Source organism: Paroedura picta, chromosome 5 (assembly GCF_049243985.1).
Source record: "Paroedura picta isolate Pp20150507F chromosome 5, Ppicta_v3.0, whole genome shotgun sequence".
Lineage (NCBI taxonomy): Eukaryota > Metazoa > Chordata > Lepidosauria > Squamata > Gekkonidae > Paroedura > Paroedura picta.
The window spans coordinates 34,849,427-34,873,237 of record NC_135373.1 but is presented as its reverse complement, the minus strand read 5'-3'; the positions used below and the strand labels follow the sequence as shown (position 1 = coordinate 34,873,237).

Here is a 23,811-nt window from a genome sequence, read left to right as displayed (position 1 = left end):
TACAGCAACAAAATGACATTAATGACAAATGAAACAGTTTTATAGGGTCTATTGGGAGGGAAAGCATTCTCAGGTTGCAGCCAACCAATGGTGACCCTATAGGGTTTGCAAGAGCAAGAGACAAAGAAGAGATGGCTTGTCATTGCTTGCTTCTGCTTTGGACTTCTGTGTTGGTCTCCCATTCAGCTGCTCACCAGGGCTGACCCTGCTTAGCTTCTGAGATCTAAAGAGATTGGAAAAGTCTGAGTTATCCAGGTCAGAGTATAGGGAGGTATTACTGTCCCATTTCATTTAGCCATTCCCCCTTGTAATCCTACATTAGGTTATGAGTTTTGCCTGTCTTAACGACGTCTCATGCCTGCACAGAGTAAACAGATTAGTCTTTGAATTGGATCTTGTTTTGAACCGGGCTCACTTTGTAATATATCCCCTACGTTTCTGCTCTGCATATAAATTAGCTTGATGAAACTACACTCCGGTGCGTCTGGTGAAGGCAGCCCAGACTTGGAAAAGCTTATGCTGAAATAAAGGGTTTTCTCTTTTTAAAAGTGTCCATTGTTTTGAGAGAAAATGTGGTAGGGTTAAAAACTACTTAACATTACTTAACAAATCATTTAAGAAAAGCATCACAGGAGCAAAGCAGAGCGGAGCACACTGAAAAACAGCAGAGCAGAGCTTATTCCTACAGTGGAAAGGAGCAGATCCTAAATCTCCCAGATCTATACTGTGGTGCTTTGAAGACTTCATGTTTCTAGTGAACTGTGGTTTGTTGTGACTGTCCACATATGACAAAGTGGCAAATTTTGGTTTGTTCTCTTGCCTTCCAACCAGGGTTTCCTGTTTCATCCAATTGGGGAAGCATGACAAACAGGGATTTGTTGCTAACTAGGAAGTCTTTAGAGCTTCTTGTGGCGCAGAGTGGTAAGGCAGCTGACATGCTGTCTGAAGCTCTGACCATGAGGCTGGGAGTTCTATCCCAGCAGCCGGCTCAAGGTCGACTCAGCCTTCCATCCTTCCGAGGTCGGTAAAATGAGTACCCAGCTTGCTGGGGGGTAAACGGTAATGACTGGGGAAGGCACTGGCAAACCACCCCGTATTGAGTCCACCAAGAAAACGCTAGAGGGCGTCACCCCAAGGGTCAGACATGACTCGGTGCTTGCACAGGGGATACCTTTACCTTTTAGGAAGCCTTTAACATCTGAAAAGGGGAGGGAAGGCTTATTAGGGCTCCGAGCAGCTCATGGGCGTTATATGGATGATGCAACTCATCTTGGAATGCATACATGATAGGTACAGATTGACTCAGAGGAAAGTGCCCTAGGGAGAAAGGAGTCAGTTCTGCTTAAACCACTGCAACAATCTGGAACTTTTTTGATCTATATCCTTGCTTTTGTTTATCCTTTACAGCGGCTTGCAAAGAGAGCAAACGTCCCCTGGAAGTGTCCCAGCACTCAGAAGAGATGGGCCTCATCCTGGGCATTTGCGCCGGAGGGCTGGTGGTGCTGATCATCCTCCTGGGAGCCATCATTGTTGTCATTCGAAAGGGGTGAGCAAGCTGATGTTTGTCTCTTATCGTGTCCATTTCTGCTAGCTGTGCAGCTAGCAATCCCCCCCCCCCTTCACTTTCCCTTCTGTCATCGGGGTCATTTCACCTCATTTGGAGTCCAGCGGCTTTGAAGGATGAAGAGGAATGTGATGAGAATGACAATCTAGGCCAAGGCCTAACATGGACAGTCAAAGTCATTCCTATTCTTAGCTGTAGTGTGGGTCAAATTCCGCACTGCGGGGGGGATTTTGGTTGGGTCTGGGGTCTCAGCCTTCTGTCTGTTGCAGCAGACACAGGTGAGGTCCTTAATTCATGTGCTTGCAGTGTGAAATTTATCTATTTATTTAGAATATCCCCATGCCATCTCTTCAGAGTCCTGCTTGAGGTGGCTTACCATTGAAACCCACAATTAAAAAAAAAAGCCGTTAGAAATAACCAGCATAATAGAAACTATCCATAAAACAGAAGCAAACCATTTTAAAAGCCAGCAAGATAAAAAAAACTTTTAAATAAACACATGGGTGAAAAGACCTGGTCTGGTCTGGCCTGACCCCTAAAAGAAAGCAAAGCAAGTGGCTGGAAAGCCTCAAGGGGGGGGGGAATTCCAAAGGGGAGAGGCCGCCACAGAAAAGTCCATGTTCCTACCTGCCACCCACTTCACCAACGAAGGTAGGGCCACATAGAGCCATTTAAGATTAAGGTACCAAGGAAGGTAAAGTGGCAGAGAACCACTTCAGGCTGAAATTGGCACACTTTGGTCTCCTGTCCCTGGCAGCATTTTGCAGATCTGAAATGGTCTCAAGGAGGGAGTGCTATTGGGCCCATGTGGGAGAAATGCTCACAATTCCAGGTCTTCCACCTGATCTCTTCGACTTTGTCCCACAATTTTATCAGTCCCGCACTTCAGTCTAGTCTTGGGGCCAACTCCTGTCACAGCCCCACTGGGAACTCAGGGTAGTGTCATGGTGAAGACTGGTGGTTTCTAATCGGGTGAGCCGGGTTTGATTCCCCGCTCCTCCACATGCAGCCAGGTGGGTGACCTCAGGCTCGTCACTGCCCTGATAGCGCTGTGCTCACAGAGCTGCCCTTTCAGCAGCTCCCTCAGCCTCACCTAAACTCTCAGGGTGTCTGCTGTGGGGAGAAGAAGGGAAGCCGATCCTAGGCCACTTTGAGACTCCTTCGAGCAGGCAAGAAAAGCAGGCAATAAAAACCAGCTCTTCTTCTTCCTATGATACCACGTCATCTTTTTGGCAATTTCTCACGGCGTGCTTTCCAGTTCCGGCTGAGCATCTCCATCCCATGCCCCAACGCTGTCTTAATACAGTTCTGCTCCCTTTGCATTGAGCCCAGATTTCCTCTGCAGCCTTGCAACGTCCAGAGTGTAGTTGTTTGCTTTATTGGGATTGAAAGTGCATTCCTTATTAACGCCCCTCGGGACATTGGCTGTAAGCAACATCATGAGGGCTGGCTGAGAGTGCTGAGGGCTATTAAAATTTTAACGAATAATAGGATTTGGATGGAAGACAGGGTACTGGATTCCCAAGGAGCACCCTCTCGTGCAGTTATTATTGAAGAGGGCACGGATCGCTGGGCTTAGGCCCGTCAAATCCGTGGTCTGGTCTGTTGTTCCTGCCCTTCATCTCCTCCGTTGCATGTTGTTTTCTCCGGTGACACTTCACTAAGTTAAACCTCCTCCTTGCTCCATCCTAATTTCTCAGAGGCACCACTGCAGAATGGTGCAGCTGGCTGCTTTCTTTAGAATCAGGATAGCGTGTCAGAAGGGTGAATTTTCACAGGATTCGTTTTTGCTTTGCGGGAAGGGTCAGAACCTCAAACAAACCCACCCCTCAGAGCTGAATGGCAATCTTTCCCCATAGTGCACCAGTTATGACCTTCTGGGTACTCCTGTGTGCTTGCCTGACCTTGAGGCAGCTAGCTTGACATCAACAGTGTGGCGTAGTGACTGACAGCTCTGGAGTCGCATCTGGAAGTCCCTGGTTCAAATCCCCACTTGTGCCCTGGAAGCTTAATGGGTGATCTTGGGCCAGTCACAGTCTCTCGGCCTAGCCTACCTCACAGGGTCGCTGTATTATAAAATAGAGGTGAGGAAAGTGATGTAGGACGCTCTGGGTCCTCGTGGCGGAGAAAAGCAGGAAATAAGTGAATTAAATAAATAAGCTACAGCAGGGGTAGTCAACCTGCGGTCCCCCAGATGTACATGGACTACAATTCCCATGAGCCCCTGCCAGCAAATGCTGGCAGGGGCTCATGGGAATTGTAGTCCATGAACATCTGGAGGACCACAGTTTGACTAACCCTGAGCTTCAGGATTTCTCCCCTCCCCCTGCTTGCCTTCCATCAAGTCTTTTTAGGAGATGCTGTAAGGTTTTTTTATTTGTGAAGACATGGTGAGTTGGGCAGGGGGATTAATGGGGGCTTTATCTGTTGCATCTGTTTTTAATCTTAGCCACAAGAGGAAAGTAGGGTTTAAATTTTTTTTTGGGGGGGGGATATTCCTTTGGTCAGATCCTGCCTGAATTTCCATAGTCATTAGCAGAAGGGGCGGGGGTGTTTTTGCTGATTTCCTCCCTTGCACAGGAGACCTCTGATACCCCCAAACTATTTCTGGGGGACCACCATTTCCAGAAGCATTGGTATGGAGGAACTGGTAAAAGCCAGCCCGCACCCCCACTTGCACCTGCAGAAATTTAGTTGGGATCCAAGCCTTCTGGCCCATTTCCGTATGATTTCTGTTGTATTTGTAGACATCCCGCCCTTGAGCTACTGTTGCCTTGGATAAAGCAACAAGGATCTCTCTTCCTCTGCCAAAGAAAACTCACCTTGGCAAAACGTACCAGCCTTCTGTCATAGGCGCGATGACTGCTTAGTTCTTATTATGGCTCTTTTGTTGGAAGAGCTGCACTTTTGGTGGTGGTGTTGGCTTTATGCCTCTGAACGATGCTGGGCTGGATCCGTCTCTGTAAGGCCCAGCAGCAGACAGATACATCTATAAAGCTGTGGGGCCTGGAAAACTAGGCTTTAACAACTTGAGTGGGAAAGGGAGGTTTTTGCTTCCTTTCTTCTGTTAATCACATGAGATGGTGACTGTTCTGAGATGTTCTGCTTGTCCCGGGTAGCCCTTTCTCCCCCTCCTTTTGGCTGATCCCGAAAGCTTGATTCAGCAGGGAGCTCCTTGTGTGCATTGCTTGCACGGACGAGGTCTCAGCGTGATTTCTAGCACACAGAGATGCTGTCACTGGCACAGCCTCTCTTACCGACAGACGAGACAGCTGTTAAGCATGCCTCCTGTGCATTGGTTTGAGCTGTGGATCAAAGGCAGGTAGGGGGTGAGGAGGCAGACTGGGTATCTGCCTGCTTGGTGTTCCATCTACATTTTGTTCCTTAGTATTCTGCCTGGACAGGCGTGATCCCACTGCCCTTTCCGGAGCATTAATTCCCAGGCGAAGGAGTTTTTTCACCTCCCCCGCCCCCCACAGCGGTCCATGGAGAAATGACAGGAGACAGCCAGGCAGAAGAACTCATGGTGGCAGGGTGGTAGAGAGGACAGCAGAGGTGGACAGAGTCACACGCACACAGGTCTCTCGTGGCTTCTTGGCCGACCTCCTGTTGTTGCATCTCGAGATGCCTGCGTCACATGCTGTTTCCCACCTTGTAGCCTCCCTGTCTCAGAAGAGGACAGATGGTGGCAACGGTGAGACTGTTTTCCTTTAGAAACAAAATTGGTGTGCCAGCCAGCCAACCAGTTACCTTTATTGAGTCATAAAAACAGGAATAGAATCAGTCAAAAAGTAATCTGTAAACCGTTGGAAGTGGTATAAATAATTGGTTAAGGCCTAAGTGGGAGGAGAAAGGGGTGGGGCCAGTCCAGGATAGCGGAAGGCACTGATTGGCCCCTCACCCAGACTGACAAGAATTCTAGCCAGTTGGGCAAAGGGCCAATCGGAAGGCGCAAAGCGCCTTCCGACTGGGCCCTCACCAAGACAGACCAGAGTTCCATCCAGTTTCGAGACGCAAAGCGCGTCCTGGCCTGCCCACCCAGGGGCAGTCTGGAGACATTGTTGTCAGTCTGTCCCTGACCACCGTAGGGAGAGAAGGTCAGTAGGGCTGCCAAGGGGGAAGAGAGCAGAGACTTGGACAGGCTGCGCCAGCCCTTTAAACCCCACGGCTGTCCTAACTGTCATTGTAAGTTGCCTCAGAACCCTGACAGAGCTGGAAGTAGGCTGGTGAGCGTGTTCCCTCCCCCTCCCTTCAGGCCTGCTGAGGAGGAGCCCCTGACTGAGAGGAGGGAGGTGTTACCGAGAGCAATGCAGGGGAGTCTGAGGGCATGGGGTGGACATTCCTTTTGAGGGGGGGATTTCTTTTTCTGCCAAACAGTTGGCTGACAGGGAGGCCACATAAGAGCCCCTTCTCACTTACAATACTGCTCTGCCCAGAGGTTAGACACAGCCAAGCCATGTGTATTTCTTCTTCGCAACTCTGCAGATCTCAGCCTACTGCACAACGTTATTCTGCAGACAAAACTGGATGCTGTTACAGAGGTTCATTTGTCTCCTGTTTCATCTGCACAACAACTCTGTGCAGTAGGCCTCAAGTCTTTTATTATTATTATTATTATTGAATTTATTTCCCGCCACTCCCTTGCGGCTCAACAACAACCTGTGTGGGAGGCCTTAAATGTTTCTTCTCTACCACAACCCTGTCCAAAATAGCCCTTTATGTCTGGGGAGCTAATCTTTATACTCTGCAGATGAACTGTCATTCTAGAAGCTCTCCAGGCCCCACCTGGAGGTTGGCTACGCCTGAATTGGAAATATTCCTGGAGGCTTGGAGGTGGGACTTCAAAATCATACAATGCCTCAGAGTCCAGCCTTCAAAGGAGCCATTTTTGCTTGCAGTTGGGAGGGTGCAGGTGTGTCCCTCCTGGGCTATGGGCTATGGCCAGCCCTTACCAGCAACTGTTTGTATTCTGGGGTGCAGACAGACAGACCAGCATCAGTCCTGTGAGTCTGGAAAGTGCAGGAAGATCTAAATAAATATTTACAGCCTGAAACTGTAAATAGTGAACAAGTAAATGGCTGGAGAGACATGGGAACTGAAGTGACTTTTTCTAACCTTGGCCTGGCAAATAAAAAAACAGTATAAAAAACCTTACTAAGTTCAAGACTGGTGTGCACAGAGAGACTTCCTCTTAGGGTTGCCAGCTTCCATCTGAGGCTCGCTACCCCACCTCCCTCATGGGGCGTCTACTATGGGGAGAGGAAGGGAAGACAATTAGAAAATGCTTTGAGAAACTAGAGGCCTGCTGGGTCACTGTGGCCCATTCCCAGTTCTCTCAGACCTCTCACAGCCCCACATCCCTCACAGGTTATCTATTGTGGGGAGACAAAGAGAAAAGTTGTTTGTAAACCGCTTTGAGACTCCTTTGAATAGTAAACAGCAGGGTACAAAAATCCAGTTCTTCAACAGTTCTATCAACAGTGAAAAAATGGAGACAGAAGGAGTAGGGTGGATACTGAGTACTGTGACTATCCCATGTGTATTAGGGCAGGGAGACTTTTCGGTGTCTGTGGCCTAATTCACACAAGAAGGGAAATAATGCAGAACTGTGAGGAATTGGTTGCCATGTAATCTCCCCCTAAGAAGAGTCTCCAGACTGAATTTCCCTTCACATATCTGAAGACATGGCTCTGGAAAGTTCATCTGTAACCACTATGCCACAGTTCCCAAAAGTCAGTCCTCTCCCGCACTCCCTGGTGCGGGAGACAAAAACACACCTAACGCCCGTTGTTTTTACAAGTACAACGGGCTTTAAATCTAGTATCACAATAGGGTCGGTCACAAGATCAAAGTAAAATCGGAGATAGGTTAGAAATTAGGATGACTGACTATTAAGTATATTAAGAGTATAATTAGTAGAATTGTCATGACAAACAATTAACCAACTATTACAATTAGGAAGTAGCGTAAAAATTGATTAACTAAACCGAGACGTAATAAGATTAACAGATGACAACTAAGAATTAGAATTGGTGACAATAGCACTAGCAAGGAATTTGGAATCCTTCTTTCATAATCTCAGCATTGGTCTCATTCAAAAGGAATTGGCGTGCCCAATTTTTGTCCAGATAAGCTCTTCCTGCACAAAGGTTGAAAGACATTTCCTGGAGGGAGTACCAAAGAGAGGACATTCTAGGACTATATGGGGAATAGAATCAGGCCAACCCATCCCACAAGGATAAATCTTTTCATGGAAAGGGATATGACTATATTGTGGCTCAACACAATCAAAGCCGATATAGGGATGACCATGGACCAACTAAAAGAAGCAGTCAGAGACAGGGACGCGTGGCGAAGACTTTCCTATAGAATCGCCGAGGGTCAGACACGACTGAAGGGATAACATCATCATCATATCTTCCAGATGAAACCTTAGATGGGAAAGCATCTATGCATCCTAACATGAAAGCCCTTAGTTGGAAAGGAGACACTATAGCACTGAAGTAGTAGGCCATTCTTCCAAATGATTTTGTAAGCTGATTTCAAGAGCGGAACAAACCGCAGGGCGAGAAGGCAAGAGTTTGTGGCATTTATGATCTAATGGTCTCTGTTTAATTAAATGAAAGTTATAAGATTGATCAAAGGACAATGAGAAGTTCATATCCACTCCTATTAGTTTCAGTTTTAATTCGACCACTGAGAACCATACGGCTCTAGACGAGTCGCTTAAGAGACGCTACAATGGACTACCGGTCGCAGCCTTGAAATGTATTTTTAGCCAGAACTGAAACGTTAAGAGCCAAGCTCTCTTCTCACTGAGGTTCTGACCTAGTTCAGAGCAAACGGAGTGATAAGGTACGCAATTCGGAGCGCCTAAGATCTGGCGGAAGAAAGTAGCTGGAATGCTTTTTCGATACTGTTGTCGAAGGCCTCAATCCAGACGGGTATTCCATACAGGGTTGGCCTTGAAGATCTTCGCAGCCGCAGGGACGGATTGATCGCCTCTAAGGAAAATGTCTGATTAGAGCAGCGGAGCCTCTGGTCCCGCTAAGGATCTTATTCCGATGAGTTGACCATTTAAGGTTATAGTTCAAGGAAATGCCAAGGAATTTAAAAGGTTTTACTTGCTCAGTTTGTTTCCCCCCCCAATGCTCCACTTCAAAGGGCGCCAACTCTTAGAGAACAGGAGAACTTGGCTTTTAGAATAATTGATTAGTGGCCTGTTGCCCTGACAATACTGCTGGAATGCTTCCAGATATCTCTGTACACTCACTCTTGTACATGGTGTCATCAGCGTAGAGCAATAACGGTGTTTCCAAATATCCCGGATTGTGAGGGTGGCCATTGACTGATTTAAAGCAAGTCACCATGGTAGGAATTAGAAAAACAGATGGAGGTCCTGCACTGAAGAATCATTATCAGTGCTCTGTCCCAAGTATTAATTAAGTCAACTCTCACAGTCTATCTATGGGGCGGTTTCTACATGGAGGCAATTCTCTGTTTTGCTATCATTCCCACCTTGGAGGCAAAGCCAGAGCCTCTGCCTTGGGATTTCCTCTGTCATTGCCCTCTCCATGTGTCTCCAGCTCATCTTTTACTGGGCAATAGGAATATTGTCATGGCGTCAGGTTCTTTGGCAGCCCCTGGGTGGATGCTGCCTTCCGCCATCATGCCCTCTTTGATAGGGACACTCTCAGAATGGGGGCTACCCAAGCAGGTAGCTTCAACTCACTACCCTGACAATGGAGTAGTTAGCCTTGCTACTCCTTCATTCACTGCCTCCCTGGCTTTTCGTTTGGAGCCTCCTTTTATACATCACTTCCTTCTTTAGCCCCTCCCCATTGCAGTCATAAGGCGTCCCCAGCTCTGCCCCTTGGCCCAGCTGCCTTCCCTCTTTAAAATTCTTTCTCTGGGATGGGCACAGTCAGTCTGCTTAGTTCTGCTCTGCTCTGCCATGCTCTCACGCAATTGCTTGACTGATCCTCCTTTCTTGATTGTCCTCATTGTTGCTCGTGCTCAGTGTCCTGCTTGGGTTGGAGTTTGCTCCCCATCTGGTCTCCTACTTATCATTCTGGGCCTGCTGGCTTGGCCCAGGCCATGGCTCTAGCACAGGGGTAGGCAACCTGTGGTCCTCCAGATGTTCATGGACTGCAATTCCCATGAGCCCCTGCCAGCATTTTCTGGCAGGGGCTCATGGGAATTGTAGTCCATGAACATCTGGAGGACCACAGGTTGACTACCCCTGCTCTAGCACACTGTCCTTCTCATGGGCCCCAAGTGGAGGTAGGGGCCCCACACAGACCCCAACTCACTTCTCTCACCTCCTCTGGCCTCAGGGAATATGGTCCAGCTACCTCCTGTGGAGTCAGGATGGAAGGACTCTAACAAATGGCAGTATGGATTAAAAAAAAAATCAGCCTGTAATAGGGTATAGGATATGGTGCTGTAGTTGGTGTTGAGTGAAAGTGGGGAGGTGTGGGGAAAAGTTCCCAACCTGGCCTCACCAAATGCTGGGAGATTTGGGGTGGTGCCTGGGGAGGGCAGAGAGTCACTACGTGGAGGCCATTTTTCTTCCATTCTTGAGTTCACCAAGGGAGATAAATTGGGAATGAGACTAGGTTACTCAGATGGGTGGCCTATCTGGAAGCCTGTATCTTCCCTTCCCTACTTTCCCCATATCTTTTTTTAATATGATCGTGCAGGAAAGATTGCTGCAAAGCAGGCTTTGGAAACTGCGTAGCAGAGTTGGGGGAAGCCCAGGAAGTGGGTGCTCAGTTTAAACCACTACGATTTGCATTGTTGGGATATGGAGCAAGAGCTCCGTGTCGAAGCAACCATGGAAGGTCCTCATGGTATCAAAACAGCAGCCAGAAAATAAATAGGCTGCAGTCATTTGGTCATCCGTCTCTGACCCAGACTTCAGGTTCTCACTTTCTCCCAGACCATGTGATGAGTGAAAAGATGTCATGGCAGGAGGTCTTGCAGGTATTTTTGGTAGCACCATATTGGGTGTCCTGCCTCACGTGATGTCTCAGGAAAGGAGAATCATGGGCCTTTGAGGCAAACACTCACCTGGAATGGCTAAGAGTCCCAGTGTAGGGAGCAAAACAGTACCCAGCTTCAAAAGTTCAAATTCACCCCACTTAGCACTTGGAAATTGCAAACACACACACACACAGACTTGCCGGCCTTGGTTTCTCGATAGCCACTTCACATATTATCTTTCTATGTTGGGAGAATATTGTGTTGCTTGATGCTTTTTCTTTGTCCAAACTAAAACTGCAGCACAAATCACTTATCAGTCTGCATGTATGTCAAGGATTACCACAACGGGATGACCCTTCAAATATAAGCCCTTTCTCTCCATGACTCTAACAAATGGCAGGGAATGACTGGGAATGGTTTATCGACCCAAATTGTATGGGAGAGCCAGGGACAACTTTAGACTTCAAAGAAATATCCAAAAACGCTGAATTACTTCCACTTTTCCCTACCCCACCCTCTTGGGGCTGTAGCTCCTCCTGCGTCCTTTCTCTGAAAATGTCCAACTGGCTATAGCCAGAAAGAATCGACTTCTTGTTGGCAGCTAGTGCTGTAAAGCTGCTTAGACAATTCTGTAAATCAGCATGCTTCAGGGGGGAAAGAAGGACAGAAACCAACATACCAAATCCACAAGGGGGGGGGGGGAGGAGAGCGAGAGCAACACAAAGACTAACTAGAAGCCAGTTGATGCTGACACAGAATGTACAGGAAACAAAACCCCCAAAATTAGATAGCCTTGCAGAGTAACTTTATGTCTAGGTTTAATTTCCCTGCGATTAAAAAAAAAAAAGCAATTAAATGCTTGAAATGCATGGGGATCTTCTGCCAGATTGTCAGTACATTTGCCGAGCACCTGATGTGAGCTTCCTAAATTGTCCTACTATTCAAATGTGAACATAAACAGTTTAGAGAAGAATAACCTGGGTAGCAGCATTCAGGCGCTAACAAAGCAGGATCTGAAGCGAATCATTTTGCCTTGCATAAAAGGAATGGGAGAAGAGGTGCGGGGCTCTTTCAATCTAGACTTTGTGCTTGTTCTCATTCGTGGTGTGTCTTGGCAGGCCCAGGCAGTGGCAAGAGCATTCATATCAATGGCAGAGGATTGCTCATCTTCCAGTGGGTTTTAGGTCTTCTTTTTACAATAGTACTAATTGTTCTAATATACTTCAGCTAGGGAGATGATGAATGCCCACCGTTTTCCTTTGGATGTATGAGACTTCCTGATATCGTATCAGGCTGTTAGTTCATCTGGTTTCATCTCAGCATGTATCCTCTACTGAGTAAAGTATGACATGGGGATGAAATAATTTGCATAAGCCGAATCCATGCTGATTGTACTTTAAACCGGCTGAGTCAGCAGTATCCAAATGCGATTCGGATGCGATTCGGTGATTTGGACACTCCATTAAAGCTTAGGGCACCATTAAAGTCAATGTTGCCTTTTCAAGAAGGGCGGGATATAATTTGAATAATAAATACATCTGTTCTGTGGTCTGGAGGGTGCGGGTTTGGAGAAGAGGCACCAAATTTGCAGCGCACCTGCTGGAGCTGGAGGGTCTTGTCCATTTTTCCCACCTTAGGAAACGATGGAGGTCAGATGGGGGCACGAAATAGACAAAAAAAAAGCAACATCTCCCATTGACTTTAATGGTGCCATAGATTATAATGGCGCTGAATAAATTCAGCCAAACCCAAATGATTACAATTTGCATCTCTATATTGAATCTGCGAGCCTCTTGTGGCGCAGAGTGGTAAGGCAGCCGTCTGAAAGCTTTGCCCATGAGGCTGGGAGTTCAATCCCAGCAGCCGGCTTAAGGTTGACTCAGCCTTCCATCCTTCCGAGGTCGGTAAAATGAGTACCCAGCTTGCTGGGGGGTAAACGGTAATGACTGGGGAAGGCACTGGCAAACCACCCCGTATTGAGTCTGCCATGAAAACGCTGGAGGGCGTCACCCCAAGGGTCAGACATGACTCGGTGCTTGCACAGGGGATACCTTTACCTTTTTATTGAATCTGCAATGTACCTTCTTCTTTTTTTTTGTGCACATCCCTGTTATGAAGCCCATAGGGTCTTCCTCCTACTTAAATAATTATTCCAACAGTTTAGGAACAACTCAAGTTGAAGGAAGTCTCCTTAGGCTGGTAGAACCTCCTACTGGCTATGGTTGAATGCATGTCATTGTCTTCTCCAGAGGTCACCCATCTGGTGGAACTAATGAGCACTTCAAAACAGGGAGGGAAGGGGGCATGGTACAGCCTAATTTTTTTCAGATTTCAGAAGCTAAGCAGGACTGGTCTTTGGATGGAAAGCCACCAAAGAAGACTCCACAGAGGAAGGCACTGGCAAGCCACCTTTGCTTCTCATTTGCTTTAAAATCCCCTTGTTGGGATCACTATTAGTTGTTTGTGATTTGACAACACTTATGTATACAGTGGGCAACACAACAAAATGGTTGGTTTGTGGGGGGGAGGGGGGACTGAGGCCCCGTTACAAAATGCTGGGATTTCCGGAATCTCCCTGTGGCAAAGGCATCTGTTACCTACTTTCAGACTTCCTGAGCTCTTCTGTCCACAGTTTTCCACAAGGAAATAAATAGTTAGTCCAGTTTCCTACTGTAATGAAATAGAGTGAAGCCAGAACTGCCCCTTTGCTGTGGGGAGAAGGAAGCACATAAGGCCTCATGTTGGAGACCACTGGTCTTCTATGAATGCCAGCAGTCCTCTAGCCCAGTGGTCCCCAACCTTTTTATCACCGGGGACTGGTCAATGCTTGACAATTTTACTGAGGCCTGGAGGGGGTAGTCTACTAGAGGACCCGTCATTGGACAGCGCCGGAGGGGCGGGCTTAGCTGGAGGCCGCTACGGTTCCTCTGATTGGGCAAATAGATGAGAAGGACAGGGGAGCATGCTGGTCTCTGTTTCTTTTCGCCACGGTCGCTGAAGGCAGCGGGCAGGAACCTCGTTGCTGCGGAGTTGTGTGGGCTGTCCCACATAAGGCGCTCCTGGACGTGAGATGAGGGAGTCCTACTCAGAGCAGGAATGGAGAAGGGGAGCTTTGTGACCTGGACTTCTGCAAAGTTGGGTCGATGTTAGTGGGCTGAAGCACCTAACTTCTTAGACAGAGCCGCAGCCCAGTACCGACTGATCCACGAACCGGTACTGGTCTCCGGACTGGGGGTTTGGGATCACTGCTCTAGGGTCTTCACAAAAATGGTCACTTGCAGAATCTTGCAGTCCTTTAATGGTAGGTGTCAGTGCTCAGACTTGAACCTTTCAGTATGCAAAGCAACTGATCTTTCTCTCAGCCTCAAGATCTTGCCTAGTCTGCCTGTAAAAGCCACATGTGTGGACCAGTGTTCCAAACAGTGTTTTAAGTACTCCACGCCCTCCCCTTACTCACACATGAAAATAGGACATTCTTTGGATGCACCCATGTTCATATCCCTGCCTCACACTTTGCACCACCTGGCTGTGTTCATTCACTCTGCAATAGCTTGTCTTGCGCAGATTTAGAAGCCACAAGGGTGTTTGTTCTTTGAGTTAAAGTTATGTTGGAGAAACATAATCGCCCTGCATTACATTATCAACCGATCAAAATCAACCTCCCCAGCTGCAGAGGATGAAATGAGAGACGGCTCGTGCATGTCAATGGCCGTGCCATAGAATCAGGATGCATTTCACCCCCGTCTCCGAGATCTAATTGCTTCAGCCCAGCATCGGTGGGAACTGAGCCTGGAAGAACCACACTCTTACGAAAACGTAACAAGGTATCCCCCGGGGAGAAATATGGAATCGATATGGAGATGTATTTAGCAGGAACAAGAGTTAGAAAACTGGGACTGCTGGTAGCAGATAGGGACCGCTGGAGTAGGTATGATGTCTATATGGATCGGGCTTTTGCCCAATTGGGATTCGGATAGACTAACGAAGATCTGATTGGTTGTGCATTTTTTAAATGTCGCTTTGGCAGCAGCTGCCACCACAGCACAAAGATCCACACTGTGTTGCTAAAGATCAGCTGCGGCAATTGTTTTGTGGCTGTCTCCGCCTCCTGCAGCATCCATTTTGTCGCTGTGCCTGCCACGCCGAGTCAGAATTCCAAATGTCCTCACAGGCTCGAAAAGGATGGGGACCACTACTGTATCGAATCACGAATACCTTTGCTGAACAGCCTGGGACCCTCAAGCCTTCAGGACTGCCTCTCTCGGCATGATCCTCCCCATGTTCTCCAATCTTCATTTTGGCATTTATTGAAAGGTGAACTTGTCCACCTTAGGTCAACCATGGTGGGGGCCTTCTCAGTAGCGGCCCCCATCCTGAAGAGGCATGTGTCTTGCAAGCCCTCTCCAGGTTCTGCTGGGCATGCAAAAGCTGCTCTTTTTCACATGACCTTTGGGCAACTGTGATCCACCAGGCAGCCAGTGTGCTTCAACTGGGTCTTCCCCATCCATGCATCTCACTTTTCTTGATACTGGATAGATTTCTAATCATTTTATATATTTTAAAGTATACTTATTGTTTTATTGGGTGTCCTGTATATGCTGTTAGCTGCCCCGAGTCCTCTTTGGGAGAGAGGGAGTGGTATCTAAATTTGATAAGTAGGTTGTCGGCAGAGGAGTAAAAATGGATCATTGTTTTATCAAAAGTGATCTGGTATGTTGTACCCGAAATCTGGCATGTAGTTAGACTATGTTGAATATTCAGATTCTCCTTTCACCATGATTCTGTGACTTTGGGTTAGTCAATTGCCTACCCCACAGGGGTGTTGTGGAAACAGAAACCAGGAATCACTTTGGTGCAGGCCAATGCAGTGTTCCTTGTATAAACCAAATCTAAGGAATGACTGCCCTCTTAGCCTTTAGATCGACAGAAGACACACTGCTCCGGGAAGATGTAACAGAAAAAGCTCAGCCTCTAACCATATGAATTTATTTACTTATTAATGTGGGACACATCTTCTGGTGCACCTTGTCCAACAGAAAGGAATACAGACATGACATTCGTACTCACGCCCACAAAGCACACCAGAAGATGAAGAGGGGCCTAGGCAGCTGCTGCTCACCCAGCAGGGGTTGCATAACAGAAAGGGATGTTGAACATCACAGCAACACTCTAGCAAACCCCCCCCCATACTTCATGCTTTTTCCTCAGTTTCCCCTCCTGCAGGTTAAATACACCCAACCATGCAATTATAAGCAGAGTTCAGCCTTTCGTCACCCAGTGACTTCAATTAGAGCTGAAGGTCGCCAGGCAGTTTTCAAGCATAGGTCAAGGTCAAGCATAGGTCTTTCAGAAATTCTCTAGGTTTGGATTTCCCGCAGGGCTTTGGATTTCCTTCAGGGCCTGTGATCCTATCTCCTTGTTTTGATCTCTGAAGTGTTAGAGGTTTTTGTGGTAGAGCATTGGCTTGGCATGCAGAAGGCCCCAGGTTCAGTCCCTGGCGTCTCCAGCTAAAAGGACCAGGCACTAGGTGATACGAAAGACATCTATCTGCCTGAGCCGCTGGAGAATACTGTCTCTGATAGACAAATGGTCTAATTCAGCATGAGGCAACTTCATATTTTCTTGTATCTTTTCTCTTGTGTGCGCTTTCCTTTGACCTAACCTGATTCAGAGGGTTCCAGTGAGAGCCAGTTTGGTGTAGTGGTTAGGAGTGTGGACTTCTAATCTGGCAAGCCAGGTTTGATTCTGCGCTCTCCCACATGCACCCAGCTGGGTGACGTTGGATTCGCCACAGGACTGATTAAGCTGTTCTGTCCGAGCAGTAATATCAGGGTTCTCTCAGCTTCACCTCCCTCACAGGGTGTCTGTTGTGGGGAGAGGAAAGAGAAGGCAATTGTAAGCTGCTCTGAGATTCCTTCGGGTAGAGAAAAACAGCATATAAGAACCAACTCTTCTTCTTCTTCTTCTTCTTCTTCTTCTTCTTCTTCTTCTTCTTCTTCTTCTTCTTCTTCTTCTTCTTCTAAAATGGCAGAGAGAGAAACTGTGTTTGCCACCCTTAGCTCATTAGTGGGACTTTCAACAAGTTATAAATACTGAGAGAATCTTTGTAATGAAGACCCACTGCTTCTGGTTTCCAGACTTTTTCGACTGTTTAAGTAACCAGGCAGCTACTCTCTGTGCTTGAGTCGAAGCGGATTGGCTGATCTAGTTTTAAATGAAACCGTTGATTCCTCTGCCGATTGTGCTTCCCGATGGGAGAGGTTCCATTCCCCTTCCTGAATCCAAAGCACAAACAAGGAGCAGCTGGCTGCCACCCGAAGTTGCCCTCCTTCCATTCAGCAATTTTGTATTTGGTGCATGATTGATGTAGAAGGTTGGTAGTAAGGTTGTTATTGAGGGAAGGGAGGGCAAGGTGAATCGGTGAAAACAACGGTGGGAAATCAGTCATTGTGGCCAGGTACCTTAAAATGAATCGCCAAGATTAAAGTTTGTGCATTTGATTGGAGTTTCTCTTCAAGTTTTATAAAAAGTTGGTAGTATTTGTATTGTGTTGGCTTTTCCTTAGAGATCAGTGTTGGATCTGACCAATGATCTAATGCAGCATAGTATCTATTATCATCTTATGTGTTCTATCTATCTATCAGCTGTGGGCCTGTCTATCTATCATAGGGGGAGCCAGTTTGGCGTAGTGGTTAGGAGCATGGACTTCTAATCTGGCGAGCCGGGTTTGATTCTATGCTGCCCCACATGCAGCCAGCTGGGTGACCTTGGACTCGCCACAGCACTGAGAAAGCTGTTCTGACCGAGCAGTGGGGAGAGAAAAGGGAAGGTGACTGTAAACCACTTTGAGACTCCTCCGGGTAGAGAAAAACTGCATATAAGAACCAACTTTTCTTCTTCTTCAGTAATATCAGGGCTCTCTCAGCCTCTCCTCCCTCACAGGGTGTCTATTGTGGGGAGAAGAAAGGGAAGGCGACTGTAAGCTGCTTTGAGACTCCTCCGGGTAGAGAAAAACTGCATATAAGAACCAACTCTTCTATTTCAATCAGACTTTCTCAACCAGGATTTTGTAAAACCTGGGGGTTTCTTGACGGCCCTGGAAGAGTTTCCCGAATAGGTGACAGCTAATCCATTTTGAACATATATTTTTTTAATTGTTAAATGTTTATCAGGTGATATCACCATACATGGTCATATTGCTCTGCTCCCCCTCCCCAAATGGCCAATGAGTGTGGAGGGGGTGGAAAGGGGAGAGGCCCTAGATGGGTGTGTACACAGCTCTGCTCCCCAACCATATTCTGCACAATTGCACCATTTCTAGGGTTACTCAGAACCTGAAGGATGTTTCAGGGTTTTTTCAATGGTAAAAAAGTTGAGAAAGTGTGAAAATGCAAGGATCAAAGAAAGGGGGAATCAAAGGAAAACTACAGGCATGGTTACATGGGAACATTTCTGAAAAAGGCACAGCATCTCAAGATGGAGTCACTTAGGTTCACTGAGAGTCAAGCATGGCAGAGAGCAGGGACTGATCCTGACAAAAGTCAGGTGTAAGATTTTCTGTCGTGACTCTGTGTGTAGCAGTACAAGAAGTCAAGGGTCTGCCTTGTGCCAGCTCATTCTGAGGATGCTCAAAGTTCACCTTGAAGCCCAGTATATTTCTCCACAGAGCATATCGTACAGGCCAGGAGTTTTGCTTCCAGTCTACCATTATATGACATTTCTTTCCCTGCAACACTCTGTAACTCCTTCAGCATTTCTCACGTGCCTTCATGCTGCTCTGCATCTGTTGCTTTCTTTCTTCGTGTCTGTACCTACAGTGATCCTGGCAGTGTATACCAACTGCACCGTCAGGGAAAGAGAGGCATTCAGAATAATAGATTCAAACGAGTAGCCATGTTGGTCTGAAGTAGCAAAATAAAATCAGAGTCCAGTAGCACCTTTAAGACCAACAAATATTTATTCAAGGCGTGAGCTTTCGAGTGCAAGCACTCTTCCGCAGATCTGATGAAGAGTGCTTGCACTCAAAAGCTCACGCCTTGAATAAATCTTGGTTGGTCTTAAAGGAGCTACTGGACTCTGATTTTATTCAAAATAATGTCTTTGTTGATTTTGCAGCATTCTCTTTCAGAAAGAGAATGAGAAAACACCCAGGTGGAGCTCCAGTTTTGCATGCAGAAGGTCTTTGGTTCATTCTTCCCAGGGAATATGCTCACATATTGGGTTGGATCACACATAAACAAACAAACAAACACATTTTTAATCATGTAGCTTGCCCTTCCTATAAGGCTCAGAGTGGGTGAAATCACTCAAAATACAGCCACAGATAATATTAAGCCTTAAAAATCATATGCTACATTAAAACCTTACAATATCCCAGCACATCCGCCACTTGGTTGAGCACTGGGAGGGGATCAAGGTATTTCATTCCAGTAAATGTTTCCCTGGGGGAGGCCAGCCAATTAGATGTAATAGGTGTTATATTCCCGGTCTCATCCATAAGGCAGGTGGAATAGCTGTGTCTTGCAGGCCTTGTTGAAGTGATTTAGGCCCTGCAGGGCCCTGATCTCTCTTGGCAGAGCATTTCAATAGGCTGGGACCAGAGTCAGGCTAAGGCCAGTCTCACCTCTTTGGGGCCAGAGACCTTGAGCAGGTTTTCGTCCACCAACCACCGACTTATGAACATAAGACAGCTGCCTTCTTCTGAGTTGGACCACTGGTCTATCAAGGCCTGTTGTGTTTGTTCTGACTGGCGGAAGCTCTCCAGGCTTGGGTTGGTTACATGCCCCCTCTACCTGACCTCTTGTACTGTAGATGCTGTCCATTGAACCTAGGACCTTCTCCAAGAAAAGCAAGTGTTTTGCTGCAGCCCATCGCCATCATAGAATCATAGAATCATAGAGTTGGAAGGGGCCATACAGGCCGTCTAGTCCAACCCCCTGCTCAACGCAGGATTAGCCCTAAGCATCCAAGAAAAATGTGTATCCAACCTTTGCTTGAAGACTGCCAGTGAGGGGGAGATCATGGTTTTTCTTCTCTTTTAACTCCCCTATTCCAGGCCCCTCACTCTGTCCTTGGAGGTTTACTAGACCCCCCCCTCTCCTTCCAATGCAGTAGCAGTATATGCAGGATTATAGCAGGGTGCAGGAAGGGGGAGGTAGGAAGTTTCCATTTCACAAATGCAGCTGTACTGGCGGTGCACAGGATCCAGACAACTGTCTTTTGTTTTTTAAGATGCACACATTTTCTTGTTTTCCCAGCAATGGTGAAACCGTAAGCCATCGTAATATTTAGGCCATGGCTGGGTCATCATTTTAAAAATAGGCCTGTCACAACAAAGAGGAAAAGAGCAAGAGTTGTTGGTCCTAGATCTCTGGCATCCGTATAAGCCAAGGAGGTTATTAGCCTGGCAAAGGATGAACATGGGACGGAATCCCAAGTGGTCCAAGATAAATCACTGGAGCTTCATTGATTTGATGCTTCGATTGATTCTGAGAGCTTTTTAGCCACTGGATGGACAAAAACGAAGTAGGTCAAGCCATTAAAGTCTCAGTGTATCTCTCCTGATTTGTACTAGAAGAAGATTCACGGCCCATGGCCGGATTTGTAGGACTCGATTAGATGAACAGATTTATAGTGCAACAAGTTCACCGCTATTCTTTAGTTCTCCTACCTGTCTTCCAGCATAGATATTAACATAGGAAGCTGCCTGATACCGAATCAGCCCCTTGGTCTGTTAAGATCAGAATTTTTTACTTGGCTTGTTTGTGGCTCTTCAGGGTCTTAGGCACAGGTCTTTCACATTCCCTCCATCCTGATAGTTTTAACTAGAGATGCCAGGAATACAACCTGGGACCATCCGCAGGCTAAGTAGATGCTCTTCCACTGAGCCATGGCCCATACTCGTATTGGGGTTAGTTTATTTTCCCCCATGTTAAGATTCTTGCCACACCTTACGGTGTACTTGTCTGATGTTGGTGGATGGTGGGAGGTCTTTGTATAGGTGTTTAAGGGGGATTTTGTGCCTTCCAGATATGCATCAACTCTTTTCTCCACATAGGGTTGTTTTGAGGACAACTGCATGAAGAACCCATACTGCGGGCCCTGGTGGGACTCTCTGAGTTCCACAGGGCCTGCAAAATGGAGCTCTTCCACCAGGTGTTTGGTTGAGGCCGGGTGGGAACCCTGGGGTATGAGATTTGGTCTTCCTCCCTTGGTTCCTAGCTCCTACTGTGGTGGTAGATTGTGCCAGGGGCCTGTTTCCATCTCCTGTTTCTGGGAACGGCAGTATAAAAATACCATGATAGATAGATTAGATAGATAGACAGACAGACAGACAGACAGACAGACAGACAGACAGATTCCACCCTTAGTCCCTTGGAGATAGATCAGGATTATTTCATTTGTTATTGTTTCATTTGTCATTCTTTAAGCTTCAGCTCTCTGTGCAAGAGTTGGGGTCATACAGGCCGTCTAGTCCAACCCCCTGCTCAATGCAGGATCAGCCTAAAGCATCCATTATAAGTATCTGTCCAGCCACTGCTTAAAGACCACCTGTTGAGGGGGAGCTCACAACCTCATTAGGCAGCCGGTACCACTGTTGAACTACTCTGTGAAATTTTCCCTCTGATATCTAGCTGATACAGGTCTACACGTTGTTTAAAGCTATTACTGCAGGTCCTATCCTCTGCTGCCAACAGGAACCGCTCCCTGCCCTCCTACGTTTGCCAACCCCAACTAAGTTCTCTTGGGAAGGAAAGTTGGTGTATTACCGCTGCTTTCCACAGATATAAGTGTATATAGATAGATTAATATGGGAAGCCAAGTTAGTCTGTAGTAGTAGTGGCTCTTTAAACACTAACAACCTTTGTGGCAGGGTATGCAATTTTGTGAGTCATTTCTCATTTCTTCGGGTCGTATAAAAGCTCCTACACTACCACCAGTTTTTGTTAGGGTGGTGCGGGACCCTGGCTCTTTTCTACAGATATGTGTCTGTGTTTGATTAAGCAAAGTCCTAAGAGCCAGTTTGGTGCAGTGGTTAGGAGTGTGGACTTCTAATCTGGCATGCCGGGTTCGATTCTGCACTCCCCCACATGCAACAAGCTGGGTGACCTTGGGCTCGCCACAGCACTGATAAAACTGTTCTGACCGAGCAGTGATATCAGGGCTCTCTCAGCCTCACCCACCTCATAGGGTGTCTGTTGTGGGGAGAGGAAAGGGAAGGTGACTGTAAGCCGCTTTGAGCCTCCTTCAGGTAGAGAAGAACCAACTCTTCTCCTTCTCCTTCTCCTTCTCCTTCTCCTTCTCCTTCTCCTTCTCCTTCTCCTTCTCCTTCTCCTTCTCCTTCTCCTTCTCCTTCTCGTTCTTCTTCTTCTTCTTCTTCTTCTTCTTCTTCTTCTTCTTCTTCTTCTTCTTCTTCTTCTTCTTCTAAGGTTGTTTGCCATTGCCTTACTCTGCAGAGTCTTCCTTGGCGCTCTCTCATCTGATTGTCTATACTGGACCATTCCACATTGTGGTTGTTGTATACAGGAATATGTGGGGGGAGGGAAGAAGAAATGAAAGTGTACGTTTGTGCTGTTGCCAACAAGAGTTATTTTCTGTCCTGATAACAAATTATATAAACTTACCACTTTCTGTAGCACAGCTGTTAGCTCTGCAGTATTATCCCTGGAGCTCTTCAATAACCCAGATGGATTATATGGGGATGGAAGATTTAGGCTTTCCCAAATAGATTTGTCCCAATGTCAGATGGGCACAATCACCCATCCCCCATTTGACTCTATGTTGGAAAGCTGGTAAGTTGGGTTTTGAGACCTCCTCAGATGCAATTCCTACCCTAGAAGAAGGATCTCCGGACTTGAGCATGGAAAAGCCATGAATCCCACTTGCACTTTCCACCCACCATTGTTCCACCATCCTAATTTTATGGTTTCAGCCAGATCCTTGTTTGAAAGGTAAGAGCCAGCTCGGTTGCGCCCTGGCAAAGACTGCCTGTTCACCTCTTCATTCCACCCTCTCTGGCAACCCAGAGCAGAAGATCCATGTTCTCCATTGGGTTTAAAACGAACCTGAAGTTTGACTTTGTCTGAAGGGATATGGGTAGGAGAGAGAACCCTTTGACATCCTTGCCCTGAAGCTTTAGTTCAGCAGGTAACCTTGCTTGTCCTTGGGCCAGCAGCAAGCATGTCAGACAGCTGTATCCCACCTCCAGCCACTTGCTTTTGCGGTCCCATTTCCATTCCTTCCATCAATCTCCCCATCCCCACTCGCCTTCTTCCCTTGCATGGACAACGACCCGGTGTCATTCCAGAGATCCCCTCTCCCCCTTCATTATTGCTGAGAAAAAGCTGCTTATGCAATATCTGCTGTTTCTCTTTGTTTGCACGCTTGCCAGGAGGAACTACTATTCCTATTCCTATTACCCGTAAGTAATTCTCATTCACTCGTGCTTGCTCGGCCGTTTGCTGCTCCAGCGAGTTCTGTTCCTTCTCCCATTAACCATCCAAGTACCTTTCTTTGGGCTTATGGGGAAAGCGCGCCTTAAATCATACGTAGGTATTCCTCCCAAAACAATAGTTTACAGCCAGAGGGTATCGGGACTTGGGATTGTGTTTAATGAAGCTAGAAATATCTAAAAATGAACATAGTTACCAAACATCTTTGAATGAAATGAGGCTGGGGATGTGCCTATAATGCAAATTTCTCCCCAGAGTTCCGACATCTGAGAGGCATCAATGCATTGACTTTGTTCCCCACCCCGCTACGTGCATGTACAGTTTGGCGCAGGTTTTTGGTTCTTCCAGTCCCTGTAGGTTGTTTCTCCGTCTGTATATTAACAGTGTGTATTTGCTTGCAAATTCTGCAGAACAGCAGTCTCGGGGAAGCCTACATATGGTTCTCTCGTGGCGTGACATGATGTTTTACCAACGCATATGCACGCTTGATAAAAGAACTGCAAACACTGTCATTTTACGTTGTGACGTGAACACATTTGACTTATATTGATGATCGAACTGGCAGTGGCTCTTAACTCCCAGGTGGGGAAAGGTCAAGTCAAATCAAATACTCTTTATTATGGTACTAGACCAGTAATCAAATAACAAAGTACATTAAAAAAACATTGATAATTAAAATAGTATGAAATCAGAAACATCCCAGCTATAAGAATCAACATTCTAATTTAAAAACTCACAAGCATTATCTCAAGCAATTGAGACTACCTTTACCCAAGTTGCTCCGAATCCACCCAGCTCTTCCTTTTTTTT

The 23,811-nt window shown here is 46.8% G+C and overlaps 1 protein-coding gene across 11 annotated transcripts in view; it reads left to right on the top strand.

Annotated features, from left to right (window-relative positions):
* PTPRU (protein tyrosine phosphatase receptor type U) overlaps positions 1-23,811 on the top strand; it is a 446,790-nt gene that overhangs the window by 315,841 nt on the left and 107,138 nt on the right. For 7 of the 11 annotated variants that reach the window (XM_077337169.1, XM_077337165.1, XM_077337168.1 and 4 more), the window contains exons 14-15: positions 1,408-1,546; positions 22,941-22,970. In XM_077337169.1, the coding sequence (XP_077193284.1) occupies positions 1,408-1,546; positions 22,941-22,970 (169 nt within the window). The remainder of the gene's footprint in view (positions 1-1,407; positions 1,547-22,940; positions 22,971-23,811) is intronic. The other 4 variants (XM_077337173.1, XM_077337172.1, XM_077337171.1 and 1 more) reach the window with 1 other exon arrangement.